This window comes from Leptonotus elevatus, chromosome 12 (assembly GCF_054856555.1).
Source record: "Leptonotus elevatus isolate MCC_2025b chromosome 12, RoL_Lele_1.0, whole genome shotgun sequence".
NCBI classification, from domain to species: domain Eukaryota; kingdom Metazoa; phylum Chordata; class Actinopteri; order Syngnathiformes; family Syngnathidae; genus Leptonotus; species Leptonotus elevatus.
In genome coordinates this window covers 23,856,380-23,873,042 of record NC_141250.1, presented here as the reverse complement: position 1 = coordinate 23,873,042, position 16,663 = coordinate 23,856,380, and the positions used below count along the sequence as shown (strand labels likewise).

At 51.3% G+C, this 16,663-nt stretch overlaps 1 protein-coding gene across 1 annotated transcript; it reads right to left on the bottom strand.

Moving 5' to 3' along the window:
* Positions 1–19: 19 nt before the first annotated feature.
* Positions 20–16,071, bottom strand: itgav (integrin, alpha V). Its single transcript, XM_086090623.1, has 32 exons — positions 15,565–16,071; positions 14,301–14,422; positions 12,263–12,354; positions 10,992–11,106; positions 10,855–10,916; positions 10,728–10,776; positions 9,820–9,942; positions 9,703–9,747; positions 9,308–9,351; positions 9,184–9,240; positions 8,286–8,338; positions 7,784–7,859; positions 7,593–7,722; positions 7,419–7,516; positions 6,545–6,638; positions 6,410–6,455; positions 6,206–6,313; positions 6,080–6,135; positions 5,054–5,208; positions 4,674–4,811; positions 4,500–4,567; positions 4,279–4,423; positions 3,904–3,996; positions 3,725–3,804; positions 3,556–3,636; positions 3,259–3,364; positions 3,026–3,184; positions 2,293–2,424; positions 2,099–2,212; positions 1,921–2,028; positions 1,703–1,822; positions 20–745 (listed from the first exon to the last, which is right to left on the bottom strand). Exons 1-32 carry the CDS (start codon positions 15,750–15,752, stop codon positions 653–655), a joined length of 3,150 nt encoding a protein of 1,049 aa, XP_085946749.1. The 5' UTR covers positions 15,753–16,071; the 3' UTR covers positions 20–652.
* Positions 16,072–16,663: the final 592 nt, after the last annotated feature.

The window sequence follows — 16,663 nt, the reverse complement described above, 5'->3', positions numbered from 1 at the left end:
AAGACGCGTGAGTGCAAAATGTTGAGAATGGAGTTTATTTTCAAAGTGAAGAGACAACAGATCCATCGGCATCAAAAAAAGAAAGAAAAAAAACGACGGCTAGCCGAGCTCGCCGAGCACTTTTGGCGTCCGACCGGCTTTTCTGCCGCCGCCGACCATTCAGTGCACCAAACGCTTTTGCTAGCGTAGACAAAAGAAAAACAACAACAACACTTAACAGATTGAAGCCTGATGCTAACAAGAAGCATCTTGTTGCAGCGTGAGTCGTACCTCAACAACACGATTAGCCCTAGCAAGCTAGCTTGTCCACGAGCCAGTGATTTAAAAAAAATGAGAATAAAATGTCAAGACAGACCAGCAAAAGGCTGCCTGCAATTTATTTGGGGGGGGGGGGGGGGGGTCGACGGCAGCAGATGTAGAAATGTAAAAGATGTTCTTTGACATCTTGGCTTTAGTTCAACAACATGTTGTCCAAAAGCAACGTTAGCAAAGAGCAGCAGCTAGCTAGCACCTTGATGACAACTAGCTGAATTTAACATGGAGGTTAGCGGTGGCGGAAAGTTTGTGCGGAAGCCAACATAGTGCAAAGGGGCTGTTGCGGCGCTCGTACGTGTGCCGATGCACTAGCTAGGCTAGGCTAGGCTAGGCTAGGCTAGGTGTCGGTGTTTCCGTTCTCCTCAGGCTGCAGCTGCTCCTTCTCCAGGCAGTCCTCCTGGGGGGGGCGCACTCGCTTGAAGAAGCCCAGCTGGACGCACACATGACACACCCGGCATTTCATTTCTTTCTTATTTAGCGGAAAACCGTTGCAGCGACACTTGACGCTAACACGCGTTGAGAAGGTCAAATTCAAAATCAGAAATGGACTTCAATGTCTTGCTACTCTCTCATTTTGAAGTTGTTCCCGGCAGAGGTGGCAAATCCAGGTCCTGAAAGTAAAAACCCTGGCCCAGTTTGGCTTTAGCTCCTGATGCTAGCTAGCTAGCTCGCTACATGGTGAACAAGCACCATGGAAGTTAGCTAGCTAGCAGCTGGGGCGAAAAGCAAACTGGGGCAGGGTTTTTACTTTCTGGACCTGGATTTGCCACCTCTGGTTCCGGGCCTAACGCGACTCGTCAGCAACATGTCATCGTCTTGAAATCAACTTCAATTGATGATTAAAAAAAATCAATTCTACTTCATTGCGCTGACATTGGATGATATGGCGCCTGATGCCAGCATTTCTCTCTAATGCTAACGCGGCTAGCACCGCTAATGCTAATGCTGAGCAAGAGGCATTTGATGGCTTTTGATGGCATTTGATGGCTTTTGAAACTTGATTACACGCTCGGCGAGCTGATCACTTTTCAACAAACGGCCCATTTAGCCGGCAAAATGGCGACCGTCGCCTCGTCTCAGACACCCAAACTTGATTTGGAGGATGTCTGCTAAGCCCATTTTTAATATAACTTTAAAAGTTAAAAAGAAAAGAAAGTGTAACAAATGTATTTTGTCTTCTAACTTTTGAAGCAAAAAAAGATGTTTTTCATTTGCCGCAAATATTTTCCGTAGGATGTCCGACGAGCAGCCTATTGGCTATAAAAGTATTCCGCAAAGAATGTCGAGTGCCTTTGAAAAATGAGCCGGCGACCCAACGCGACTTTCTCTGGTTGAACTCTGACATTTGGAGCTGGACGGTGAAGAAAACACGTCGACTTGGGCTGACCTTGTACATGACGAAGATGAGCAGCGCCAGCAGCAGCAAGCCGGCCAGCACGGCCAGCGCCACCACCCAAGCCGGCACGGGCTGCGGGACGTCCGCCACCCACAGCACCGACACGCTGACCTGCCGGCGCCGGCGCGAGGAGGGAAGGAAGGAAGACACGCGGTGAGCGCAGGAGAGCGAGCGCGTGCGGCGGGCGAGCGAGCGAAGGCGGGACTTACGCTGGTGCTGTTGGCCGGCAGCGTGACGGGAATCTTCTTGTAGGGCATCTGGATGACGTTGAAGGCGGCGCTGGACACAAACACGTACGAGCGATTCTCGCTCTCCGCCTACACGCACACACAATCGTGTCACGCTGGCTTCCAGTGTGCGTGTGCACGTGCGTGTGTGCGCGCTTACTCTCAGGAAGTTGTTGACGTCCAATCGCGAGTAAATGAAGACGATGGCGTTCTTCTTCCGCTCCAGACGGCCCACCTGGCAGCGAAGCTTGACGCAGTCCGCCGTGCCGCAGTCCTGTACGTGCGCACGTCAACATGTGGCAGCCGTCGATGGCGGCGGGCGGCGGCGGCGAGCGGGCGTTCCGGCGCTTTTACCAGCTTGATGAGGTCGTCGGCGCCGGCGTCCGGCATGTTCACGTCTCGCTTGCGCACGCGCTTGCGTCCTTCCGTCTGGCCGTCTCCGCCGCTGGCGTTTCTCAGCAGCGCTGACGGCGGCGGACTGCGGAACTGGCGGCCGCAAGCCGAGAAACAAAATGCAATTGTCAAAAGATGTCAGGCCCAAATTCCATGCGATGCATCAGCAAAAAGAATATTCGAATGTCAGCTGCGCAACATTTTGGACTTCTTGAATACATTCCTTCTTAGTAAGTCACAGTGTCCCATCACTGATGACCTCCATTGACAACACAGCCGTCAGCTACTCATGTTGTCCTTGGGGCTGACTAGTACAAGTGGGCACCCCCTTTTACTCTTACCTCTTTTTTTTGCCTTTCTAAGCCCATTGGACGATTTTGGGCGACGGTCTTGCTTTGGAATTTATATATATATATATATATATATATATATTATTTACACATTTAATTCATTATTAATAATACATTAATTATTACATTTTTTATGAATCATTTTGTTTTCATAAAAAAAAAAAGCTCAAACAAATTTGTGCAATACAAAAATTCTGATTCACTTGCAAGAGTTTGAAAGGTTGCTCCGGTCCAAATCTCAGCAAGGCCGATGGAAAATGACGACACACGCGCGCAAGAGTTAAGATGGCCGCCGGCAACGGAGACAAAAGCGGCCGATGCGAAAGACGAGTTTGCGGCCTTACGGTGACGTTGCGCGAGTTGAGCGTGACGTCGGTGGAGCAGTTGACGGGCCCTTCCGTGTCCACGTGCGTGATGTAGAGCAGCGGGACCTTGTTGGAGGCGTACGGCCACGCGACCTCCAGCGACGACAGACTCAGCGTGCTGGGGCCGCCGTTCAGCAGCTGACGCGCAAAAACAAAGCCGTCAAGGTCGTCGGGACCTCGCGACCGGTCCCGACCCGCCAACGTCCGCGTACCTCGTAAACGTGCACAATTTGCGGTCCGATGTCGTCGCCGGTGAGCGGCGGAACTTTGGCTTGCCAGTTGGCCATGGGAAGCAACAGCTGACCGGGAGACGACGTGCTGCAAGCACACACGCGCATTGCACATATCAAAAGTCTGCACACCCCTGTTGAAATGTCAGCCTTACTGTGACTTAAAACAAAAAACAGCAAACGTGAGCTGAGGCTGACATGAGTTTTGTGATTGGAAAACTTTTGAAAACCATCTGACGCCATCCAAGATGGCCGCTACTTCCTGTACGCGCGCGTTACCCTCGTATGGAGACTTGGGCGACAACAATCAGTCGGGTCACACTCGACACTCGGGCGCTCGTGCTGTTGAACTGGTTGGAGCTGCAAACACGACACAAGCAACCATTTTCCGGCAACTCGCCATCACGTGCGCTGTCACGTGCGCTCTCACATTCACGTGCGCCCTCACCTGACCATCTGCAGGTCAAAGCGCACGTCCGTGTCGTCCTCCGACAGCTGGTGGACGCTGAAGCGCAGCTCGGCCAGCACCTGCCCGGACAAACGCAAGTGGTTTCTCTTCCGGCGCCGCCTTTTTCACTCCAGAAGAAGCAAGCCGGCGCCATTGCGGAGCCATTTCAGGAAACTGACCTTGGTCCCGCCCTTCATGGGGTTGCCGAGGTCGCACACCACCATCTTGGTCTGGTTCTCCTTTTTGTAGGCGCACGACAGCCGACTCAGCGTCTGCCGGCAAAGGGAGGGACGCGTCACCGCCGCCGCCGCCAACTCACGCGCACGCATGTCCATGTGTGCCGTGAAAAATAAGCGCGCAAGGGCAAAGGTCACTTCCTGCAGATGTTTGTGTGGCTCTCACAGCAAAAGATGAAGTTGAGATTTCCTTCCTGAGCAAAAGTACGGCCGTCGGTCGGCCATTTTGCGTCTTCGCGAGCGCCCGAGCTCTGACGTTATTTTTCCGTCAGGTTTGGTCCAATGCGGCAAAGCGGGCAGGCGGGCAAGCGGGCTTACCTGACTGCGCACCACGCCGGTGAAGTCGGCCTGCTGCGGCGGGAAGACGTGCAGCTCGGCCTCGTAGGCGCCCTCGCCGCGGTTCTCCGCCGCGATCTCTAGCGTCAGCGCGTTGTCGTCGCCGATGGCCATCTCGGAGCGGTCGCTGCCGAGAACGCACAACAAGATTTACGGCCGCCGCCGCCTGTCGCGTCTATTCATTGCGGCGGCGGCGGCGGCACCTCTGGACCGACAGCCGCAGGTCAGGTTTGCAGATGTTGTCGTTGCCGCAGTCCAGCAGGATGTGAGCCTGGAGCCGGCAGACGCGCGAGGAAGACGTCAAACGAGCAGAAAAGGTGGCCGTGGAGGAGCTCCGAGAGTCCTCCGATGGCGGCGGCGGCGGCGGCGGCGGTTACCTGTCGGGTGACGTTGGGCGGCGCAGCCACGTCGAGGACGGGCAGCAGGCCGCTGGGGTCTCGGGCGCGCTGGTAGTCCAGCGTGTACTCCAGGACCACCGAGATGGGCGTGATCTTGTCGCGGAAGTCGCGGTCATCCTGCCGCCGCAACACAACAAGACGCCGGCCGGCATTCCAAATCCTTCCATCGTCTCGTTTCATACAAATAATTTGTTGTTTGCAAACATCTTATTTTGAAAGGCCGTCGTCAGTTTGCTTTCCTGGAGACCATTTGACGTTTCTAGCATTTGTGATCAATTCTTTTGCCGATGGATTTGTTGCGGCTGATGAAACCCGAATGTGGATTTTGCGGCGCCGGCCGGCCAGCCGGTCGGTCCTACCCTGAGGAAGACGCGCTGCTCCTCGCAGGCGGGCCCGCCGCCGTTGCTCAGCGTCACGTTCTTGGCGTAGCTGACGCTCCGTCCGTGCAGGAAGAGAACTCGCTTGGCGGCTTCCTTCTGCTTCAGGCGGTCCAGCAGCACGTCCACGCGGAACGCTGCCCGCGGACAACAGAGACCATCCATCACGCAGGAAGCAGAAGAGGCCAGCAGGTGACACGCCCCCAACAGGAAGGAGGCACCGTCAACTATTTTCTCCACCCACCGATAGCTCACTTTTTGGACTGGTCCGCTAGCGTCCGTGTTTATTTCTTGCCGCCGATATCGACCAATTCAAACCAGCAGTGATCGATGTCGAGTTAAGTTAGTCGTTAGCTTTCAAGCTAGCATCCGTGTTTGCCGCTCATATCATATATCAAATTAGCCGTTAGCGTTAAGCTAACTTTTTGGACTGGTCTGATAGGGTCCGCGTTCATTTCTCGCCGCTGATATCAATCAATTCAAACTGGCTGCGATCAATGCCAAAACGAATTAGCCGTTAGCTTAACGTTAACTTTTTGGACTGGTCTGCTAGCTAGCATCCATGTATATTTCCCGCTGCTGATATCAATCATTTCAAACTAGCAGCACCCAATGCGGAGTCAAGTTAGTCGTTAGCTTTAAGCTAACTGACTCGTTTGCTAGCATCCATGTTTATTGCTCGCCTCTGATATGAATCAATTCAAACAAGTAGAAATCGATACCAAGCCAAGTCGTTAGCCTGCAGCTAACGTTCGGACTTGTCTGCTACTCTGCTAGCATCTGCGTAGCTTCCACAGCAACGCCGACGTCATTGGCGCTGCTGGCGGAAGCGACACGTTGGCAAACGTAAATAAGCGCAATAACCCACCACCAGAATTTGTGCTCGTTGTCAACCATTTTGGACAACGTGCCCCAAGATTTGGAGGAGTCGTCATCTCCGGCGCAGGCGCCAGCCCGACCGCGGACGGAAAGACAAGCAGGAAGTGACAATTGTACTCAATTACTCACTGAGGGAGGGGGGCGCCCCTGGCCCGTTGGCCTTCAGGCAGTACTTGACCTGGAAGCTGCGGACGTCCGGCAGGCGCCGTTAGGGCAGGACGGACAAACATGGCGGCCGCCGGCGGGCTCACTCACCAGGACACGAGCGCGCCCGACGCAGGCAGCGTGCAGCTCTTCTCGTTCGGGTTGATGATCTGAGGGCTGACGTCCAGCGTGGCGTTGACGCTGATCACCGGCCGCGCTCTGCACGCGCAAACATGCGCACGTTGACTGGTTTGGCATCGGGGGGGGTCTGGCGCTCGTCATTCAAGCGCAACAGCCGGGAGGGGACACGCTTACCTGTACAAAACCGCCCGGTCAGCTCCAAAAACTCCCACCAGTAAATCTGTCACACACAAACATTTGCAAGCTGTTAGTTAGCGTCTCGTTGCAGCTCCTTTGCGTGCGTGCGTGCGAGTGCGCGCGCACGCGTACCTGGGTAGCCGTTGCGGTCTATGTCCGTGTTTCCCGTCATGGAGTAGCCGAAGCTGGCGGGCATGTAACTGGACGCCCATTTGCCCTGCAGGACCTGCCAGGACACACGCATGGCAACTCAAGTAAGATCGAGCAGCGCTAGTTAGCATCTATGCTAAGAGAACATCTACAAACAAAAGCTTATTCAATTCAATTTCGAGAATTTGTTTTTGTAGAAATTAAGATTTTTTTTAACATATTGATTTGTATTCTTTAGATAACGTATTCTTTAAGAGAAATAGTGATTTAGGTTTAAAAAAAAATGTACCAAAAAAAAACAACTAACCCTAAAAAAAATGAAAAAAGAAGAGAAGAACGGCAGAAAATGTCTTTGGAATTGCCCAAAAAGTCAGAAAAGAAAATGTTCAAAAAAGAAATATCCAAAAACAAAAGAAGAAGAAATCACAAGAATTACCATAAAATTTTCCCAAATTTGCACACACACAAAAACAGTCAGAAAACCCTAACTAATAAATAAATAAAACATTTAAACGTCTGGAAAAACTAAAGAAATGCTGAAAATGACCATCAAATGTCCACACAGTGACCCCCCCCAAAAAGTCCCAACGCTCCTGTCCTATTCTGTAAGGTGGGCGGTGCAGCTCTAGTTAGGGCCCGACATCAACACTCGCTTTCCTTCACCACCATTGGAAAAAGGTTTTGCGGCTCCAGACCCATTTTTGCCTTCTTTATTTGACTTCAAACGCCTCTTGAGACAGGAAAGCTTGCGAAGCCGCGTTGTCGGGTCGCAACGGACCTGAACCACTGACAACACCCGCACCCATTTTGCATCTGGATTGGATTACGAAGACGAGCCGGAGGAACGCGCTTGTACCTGCGAGGGCGTCTGTGACGGGCCCTGAGGGCCGCCATTGTGGATGTACACCTGGCCCAGGTGCTCTGGACCTCCGTAAGGGGCTGAGATGGCCACGTCTGAAAAACACACGAGGCATCAGTACGTGCGCGTGCGCGTGCGTGCGTACGTGCGTGCGTGCGCGTGCGTGCGTGCCATTGTATCCGTCCATGTTGAGATCTCCGAGCGCGGCGATGGACGAGCCGTATCGGGCGTACACTTGGGAGCCGATGAGCACCTGCGGAGGCTGGAAGGAGAATCCTCCTCGACCCAAGAACACGCACACCTGGACACGCGCAGTCGTCAATCGACACCATCCGATGACGGGCGCGCGTGCGCTTTCTTACCTGTCCCAGCTCCCTCAGCTTGCCGTCAGAACCTCGGTCCATGAAGAGGGGAGCGCCCACCAGCAGGTCCAGCCAACTGAGCGCACAAGCGGCACCAGAACATTCACACACACGTGCACACCAGGCGTGTCAATCATCTCCATGCACTGCCGGCGATACGATACTTTAACGAAAAATGCGATTTTCTGGAGATTCAATACGATGCAAAAAAAAAGGTGGAATTCTGTACTACAAAAAGGATTTGTCTTTATTCCTCAGTGGCACTTGGTCTTCTCTGGTGCTGCAGGAGCGAGGAACAGATGGGGTGAAGGTTCCAATGAATAAAACGGCGCCTGCACCCGATTTGACGCTAACCGTCCAACGCATCAAGATGAATCGAGATTTGGCCCGTCAATGCCATCGATACCCAGCGAACGAGCCGATGCGCTCGCATCGTGCATGGATGCATCCATTCGTAGGCGTTCTTTTCCACTTCACACACGCACGCACGCACGCGACTCACCCGTCCTGGTTGACATCGCTGGCAGCGACCGAGTGTCCGAAGTAGGCGGCCATCTTGAAGGGACAAAGCCAGATCAGACCACATGAGCGCCAGATTACGGCTGAACCGCACGCAAGACAAACGCGAGTGCTCATCAAGCGCTTCCGATTTCATTTTGTCCTGATGGAAGAGGCTCATCTTGTTTTCTCTTTTGACAAAAACATAACAACGAAGCTTGTCGCGTTGCTAAACTACAATATCAAGATGAAGCTAAAAAGGAAATCATCACTGCGACTTATCCAATCGCACGAAGAACAAAGGAACACTTTTGACACTGAAAATGTGAGAATAAATGTACTTAAGTTATCACATGCGAACTATTATAGTATTGCAAAGCATTTCGGTATTTCCTTGCGTTGAATCGTGTAAGTTGCAGTTGTCTGTAAAGAGAGCAACGCTTGGCGAGTTGCGGAGCAGGAACTGCGCCTTATCTCAAGACAGCGCCTCAAACACTTTGCAAATGAAATGTTGAACTGTGAAACCGTCAGTGCCGAAGAAAAACACGTCGGTATTATCATCTGTATAATGACTGATATCCTTGAAGGTTGCTGCTGTGTGTTCCCCCAACCGTTAGAGCAGCAACATCTGTGTCACAGTGTGCTTTCAGAGCGGTAGGAGATTGTAACTGTGCGCATCTCTGTCCGGTTCTCCTCGCGAGAAAAATGAATTGGAATCTATTGTCCTACTTCCTCGTCTATTGTTTATTAAATGTTGTAGGCCGACTCAACCTGACCGAAATGTCGTCCGAATCTGCGGTGCGTCTGAGCCGTTTCCACAACGGGCCGCTCAGCGTTTGCGGAAAGCACGTGAGTCGCGGCCGTTTCGGCAACGAGACGCGGCAGCAAAAGGAAGCGCTCACCTGACTTCCTGTGAAGTTGACCATGGACTCCATATTGTGGCCGTTGAAGATGTTGACCTGAAAGACGGCGCCCGCGTCAACACACACGCAAACGGCAAACACAAACAGGAAGTGCGTGACTCACGTAACCCAGCGCCTTGTCCCCCCGCGGCACACCCGTCACGTAATCTGCAACAACAACAATCGTCAACAAAAGCTGCAAAACAACCAACGTTTTGTCTGAGCAGACCAAAAGAAACATGGAGGCTACCGCCATAAAAGGAGCAACTCGCTGGCGTGAGCTGAAAGATGACTCGACTGACGATGGCCGCCGCTCATGTCCATGCCGAGTCAAATTAGCCGTTAGCTTTATGCTAACTTTTTGGACTGGTCTGCTAGCGGCCGCGTTTATTTCTCGCCGCTGATATCCCTCAATTCAAACTAGCAGCATTCAATGTCGAGTCAAATTAGCCGTTAGCTTTAAGCTAACTTTTTGGACCAGTCTGCTAGCTAGCGTCCGTGCTGGCTGCAACTTGTTACCTTCTTTGCCGTCTTCGTTGAAGTCTCCCACCGTCAACGAATATCCTGGCCAAGAAACGAGACGTACCGTGAGCCAACGCCTACTTTCTTGGCGTGGGCGGACGCCATTTTGTTTACCCAGGTAGCTGTCGTCGTAGTGGGCGCTGGCCGACTTGGTGGCCAGCGTGTTTCCGTACGGGCTGATGTAACTCTTGTCGAATCGAGCAAAGATTTCCGACACGTCGTCCGATATCAGCTGACCTATGAGTGGGAAAGATTTTTTTTTAAATGTCATCATCATCATCATCATCAACGTGGACCGCCGACAGCGCCACCACTTTTTGGAAGGCCGACACGTAAAGGCCAAAGGTTACTTAAAAGGTGAGAGGCCGAGTCCAGTGCAAGAGAAAGTCAAGAAGAGGCTGTCTGACATTCCACGCACCGCCTGCGGCTTCTTTCCCGTTCGTCACCGGCGGGCACGTTTGGACTTGACTCGACTGGCCAATCATGACTCAGCGAGCGCTTCTTGACTCGACTGGCCAATCATGACTCAGCGAGCGCTTCTTGACTCGTCACACGTGCAGACTTGACTCACGCGCGCGCACACACCCTGTTTTTGTTGACTTGCCGATTGCAACACAAAAGCACAAAACTTTTCCTTCTCACAGAAACGCAAGCCGTGCTCGAAGTGTTTCTCATGGCGCCGCCCCCGTCCCGTCCACAAAATCAGGGCCCATCACGCCATTCTCGGCTTCTCAGGATGGACATTTTTGAATGTTCTTAAGTCAAGAACACGTTTGTGTTGTTGACTTGATTGCCCATTTCGACATATCTTCATTCAAATGATGAAAAAATCATGCAGGCAGCGCGATGGAGTGACAAACGTGAGGACCAATCAGAAGGACGTTGGCTCTTTTCCCCTGCGCTGCCCCCCAGTGGACAAAGTAAGAGGCAGAATGCGGGACAAGCATTCATTCAATGCCACCAGCCAATCAGAACGCAAATAAGAAGGACGTGCAAAGAGCGAAGGTGAAGGCGTCCGTGACCTTGCCAGTAGAAGCTTCCGGGTCCGCCCACCACCACGCGCTTGTCCATCTGCAACACGCACACGCAAGTCGTCCTGTTAGCAAGTCGGCTAGTTAGCACGCCGGCCTGCCGGCTGGCACCGCCTACCTTGAGGAAGTCTGCGCTGAAGCCCGCCTGGCAGAAGCCCTGCCCCTCTGGAGAGTTGGCGGCTGTGCGGAGAAAAACAAAACATCGGCACGTGATTGGCCGACAGACACGGCGGCGACGGTGAGACGGGAACGCACTTGATCGACAGGGAGAATATTCCACCACCGTGTCGTCTTTCTTCAGGAAACACGTTCCCACCGGCTCGCGCTCCGACACGCCGAAGGTCGACCATTGGTAGAGCGGCGCGCACGCCTGCGGGTCACGCACACGCAAAAACGTTTGAATGTTCCTTTGACTTCTGACCTCTCATATGATCAGATGATGCCGTCACACGAGGGCTGCTCGATTAGGGAAAAACGATTGAAATCACAATTATTCAAACGATTATTGATTTTTGGGGAACAAAATAAAAAAAAAAAATTCAACATTTAAAAATATTTGTTTCAAAAAATCGGAAACACTATAATTATGCAAGTTCCTTTTGGACCATACGGAATTTATAATAATACGTGTTCATTTATTTAGCTCAGCGGCCTCGTGGCAGTGTGTCCGCCCTGAGGCTGGGAGGTCGTGGGTTCAATCCCCGGCCGGGTCATACCAAAGATTATAAAAATGGGACCCATTTGCCTCCCTGCTTGACACTCGGCATTAAGGGTTGGAATTGGGGGGTTAAAAAATATTAATTTAAGACAAATACAATTCTTTGAAACACTAAAATGATGTAAGTTCCTTTTGGATGAAACAAAATGTATTCAACTAAAAAGGTGCAAATGTATACATTTAAACAACTCCAAAATTTGTATTGATATTTATTTGGACGATGATGCAGACTTTTTGGACTTGTGGAGTGTAACGATTGAAATTGTAATTGAATTTGGATGAATTGCACAGGCCTGCGTCACACCTGATCAGTTTTCACACCAACTTCCTGATTGAATGATCAAAGCGAACATCTTCATCAAAGCGATTCCAAGTATTTGCTGAAGGCTTTCATGTCGACACGCGAGTCCAACGAAAGGCTCGTTTCCTGATTGGCTTGATTGGACTTGGGTCGAGCAGGACGGCGTTCGTTTCCCCACGTTCTCAAAAATGCTAATGCTAACCAAAGGTGTTGCCACAGTTAGCTTGAAAAAGTAACGGAGCTCCTTTACTGATGACTTGACTTGAACTCGAGTCAGGTGACGTTCAACAGATGGCAACAACCTGACTGAAGACAAAAGTGTCTTTTTAACGACATGTTCTTTTTTCATTCAAATCGAAAGTCGCGCCACAAGCAAGGAAACGACGTCTCTTTGAAAAAAGGAGCTGCTGATGCTAACGTGTTAGCGACACGGCGTGCCGAAATTGGCGCCAGCGGATGACAATCAAACGTTTGGCCGAACTGCTGCGAGAGTTGCCAGAGTCTTACCAGGATGTGCTCGCCGTCCGAGCGCACCGAGGCGCCAAACCACTGCTTGGATTTGAACTCCATCTGCGCGCCGTCCGCGTTCTTCCTGTCACCTGCAAAAAAACAAGCGTCAGACTTTGGAAAGTCCCTCCCTGAAGGTGCGTTCACGCCACAATGTGACCTTTGATGGGCGGGACCAGCATGAGCAAAGCCACAAAAGACACAGGAAGGCCACCATTTTGGTTTGAAGCGGACATTTTAGGCCCAATTGGCTCAGTGGCGTTTATTTATAAAAAAAATACAAATAAAAAAACAATTAAAAAAAAGGATGCAAAGGAAAGTTTCACATCCATATTGAATTGGTGCCTTTAAGGGCAGCAGCTAACAAAGATTTATTGTTTCATTCATGCTGTCATTGAAAAGCAGGAAATGATTTCAAATGGACAATTTATTCAAAGCAACGCGCGCGGGTCACGAGAGCACGCGGCCGTTCCAAGCAGACGCTTGGGGAAGTCCAAGTTGTCACGCGGCAAAGACAAACTTGTCCCGCAATGAGCAAGCCTTCGAAGTGCTAAATCCTTCGACCTTCGGTTCCAAAAATGGCACAAAAGTCGAGCCGCTCACTTCCAGTTCTACCGCCACGCACACACGCGCGCGCGCACGCAGCAATAATCCCAGATAATTCTGTTGAATCATGCAGGCAACATTAACAACAAAGAAAGACTCTTTCTTTTTGCAAGTCACGCCCAATCCATGGCCTTCCTGTGACCCCGCACGCACGCACGCACGCACGCACGCACGCACGCACGCTCGCACGCACGCACGCACGCACAGTCCATCCATGTCAACAAAGAAAACAACAGAACAGTTGAGCACTTTTGAATCACGTGTAAGCAAAAGTATTATGAAAGCAACGCGGGAAGAAACAATTGATGACTTGTATTTGGACGCTGGACTCGAACCGTGGACAAGTCATGAAGTACATCATTTGGCGCGGTTGACGTCGCTCGCTGTTGTGGTGTCAGATCTGTAATCAAAGTGTCCCGGCTGCTCCTCCTCGAGTGTGTCTTTGGCTTTTGAAGGACAAACAGGGAAGGGGGACTCTTTTTTTGGAAGGACGTCAAGATTGTCAACCTTGTGGAGCCAATGAGTGAGCAGGTCAAAGGTGGATTATATTATATTATAGTGAGCATGGAAGGGATCGAGATGATGACAATAATAATAATAATAATAATGCATTGGATTTATGGAGCGCATTTCTAGACACTCAAAGACGCTTTACGGAGGAACGGATTCATTATTCATGCATTCACACATTCACACATTCACACTGCGGTGCACTAAGCTACGTAAGTAGCCACAGCTGCCCTGGGGCAGGCGGGCAGGCTGACGGAAGGAAGCGTGGCTGCCAGTGTGCGCCTACGACCCCTCCCACCACCACCAAACATTCGCACCCTCCATACACCAGCGCGGGAGGCAATGCGGCGTGTCAAGTGCCTTGCCCGAGGACACGACGACACGACGACACACGACTCGGGGAGAGCGGGGCCGGAACAGCCGACCTCCTGCCTGCCGAGCGACCGTCTCGACACCCTGAGTCACGGCCGCCACCGCATGACAAGTGGAACGCGGCCCTCAACAGATAAGATGACAAGTGAAGGATCAGCAGGAAGTGTTGCTTTAGTGACAGACGGACGGACGGACGGAAAAGACCGCATGGCCACATGGTGACAAACGTCGCACGTGACGTGCCGATGCAGAGCGATGGAGGAAGCGACGCACGCGCGCGCGTTTGCTCCGTGTTGAGATGGCAAAACAAGTTGAAGGGCGCTTGATTGCGTTGTCGGCCTTGGAAGAGCCGCCCCAAAAAAAAGTATTTTGCTTGAGGATTGGTCGCTAGCCTAGCATGGCAGACATTTGCAAGTTGAAAAGAAAACAATTCTCACAGGCAACACTTTTGACAAACTGGACGACGTGGAAACGGGCCGGCTGAAAATGTCACAAGCGCCGTCAATCAAAGGTTTTGTTGTTTTGGTGGCGTCCGACGCGGCCAGCGTACCTGACGCGTCGAACTGGAGCTGGCGGCAGGCGGCGGCGGCCCAGGGGCAGCTGAAGACGGCCCCCCGCTCCACAACGTCCCCCGAGGTGTTGGCCCGCGGCGCTCCGATCAGCACGTCCGACCTGAGCAGAGCGCAAAGACAATCAATTGCGCGAAGACCACCTTGTGTCCGCACGAGGACCACCTTGTGTCCGCACGAGGACCACCTTGTGTCCGCACGAGGACCATCTTGTGTCCGCACAGTCCCGGTCATCGCCACCAAAAGCGTTGGCGCGAGCCCACAGTGGGAAATTTGCTGAAAAACTTTCTTCTTCAATCTGTCAAGTGATTGTGAAAAATAAACGTCGCCTCCAAAGGTGTCCTCATTTAGGAGGAGAGACCGTTTTCTTACGTCCTGTTGTGGCGTCCGGGTTTTTTATAAATTCATGAAAATGTGCGGTTGGCATTGCGTGCCTCATAGGAGGTGAAGCACAATGTGGAACTGCGACTGGTACCACAATTTCAAGGCCGGGGCAAGAGTCCCCTTTTTGGGGAAATGGGAATATGGTCACTCTAGTAAATGTCTTAAATACGGTCAAATGATACACAAAACATACCGTTTGAGTTATTCATGGCATTTTTGTTTTAATTGTATTGTAGCTCTTACACAAAGGAAGGTTTCATAAAAGTTGTGAACCCTCAGTTGGAGAGACCACCTTTATTTCAACCGAGGATGCTACAAAATGAGCATATATATTTGATTTATTTTATATTATTACATTACAATATTCATATATGTTATATTATACCGCATATATATGATATAATAATACTTTTTTATGACTTCTACAATTTACACTTTGGCCAAGGGCACCAAATCACATAGGGCCGGCCCTGTACAGATGAGTAACAATAATAATAATAAAAATGCGCTGACCATCCCCCCCAGCCAGCCAGCTGAGGAAAGTTTAAACGTTTTTTTTTGTTTTTTTTGTCAGGAAGCTTGTCTCTTGTCATGCGTGCCCAATTTTGGGCAAGATTTTAACGGAAGTGAAGCGAAGTTTTCCCAGAGGAGATTGGCGCGCATGCGCACAAGACGCCTGCCTGGCTGCCTCTCCTCGCCCCGGGAATCAGAACAAGCGAGCTTCCCCAAGCGAGCGCCTCCAAAAGCGGCCTTTGTTGGCTCCCTCCCTCAAAGTTCAACCTCACCTTGGCTCAAGTCGAGCACACAAACTTGTTGTCAAGCGCCCGCAAAGTTACGAAAGTGAGAAGGCGGCTTTCTTACTGTTGGTTGTTGGGAGCTTTGAAGAAGTCCACCGAGAAGCCGAAGTAGCTGCCCGGTGGGCCGTCGTACACCGACGGCCGCTCGGCGTCCAGGTTGAATGAGGCTCCGCGCCGCGCGAGCGCCAGCGCGAGCACCAGCACGAGCGCCGAGTCCAACGCCGGGGGGCGGCCACAGCGCCCCGCTGCCATGGCCCGCCGGGGGGGACAACAAGGCTGGAGCAACAAGGCTGGAGTGGCGCTTTCGGGAACTTTCGTCGGCTGGCGAGCGAGCGAGCGAGCGAGCGAGCGAGCGAGCGCGCGTCCTTGTCAAACGTTCCGCGGACAGACGTCGTCGTCTCCGTTTGGCGTCTGTGCGCCGGAGTGACGAGGTGGTCGCCTGCCGGTGGTCGTCGGATGTTGGCGGAGGAGGAGGAGCAGCGGCGCGCGGACTGGCAGTGCGCAGCGGACGGAGAAGTCTGTCTGCGCGACGTGCGCGTGCTCGCGAGACGTCCAGACCAGGCAGGGAAACAAGCTGTGACGTCACTCGGCGTCCGCCTACTCCCCGTCAAAATAAAATCAAAATCTTGCCTACTTTTCACAATTAAAGTAAACACCGTTCACAGCTTCCTCCATCGGCAGATGGGACAGGGCTGCCCACACTTTTGTTTCCCCACTCCACTTGTGAAATGACCAAGTCAAAATGACAATATATATATAATTTTTTTTTTATTATGACATATACAAAACACATTTATGAGACATGACAATTTCAAATTTTGGTACATATTTAATTAAGCATTGGCTTTGTTCGAAGAGTCGATGACGCTCGAGTTACCAAGACGGAAGTGACGACATATGCTACATACGTCATCTCAATGTTTCCTGAGCTTGCTGTTTTGGTTAGAAATTCATTTTTCGGAACGGCTTTTGTTTTATATGAATTTCAAATAAAATCATTGTTTTTGCCTCATCACTCATATTCTTTTTTCTTTTTAATAAAGGTACACATTGTGTCAGGTTTTGTAAACGTATCTATTTTATTGCGTGTATATGAAGTGTACAAAATGTGTGTATTTTCACCTTTGTAAATTTGCTTCCAATAAAATATGCAGTTCCCGTGG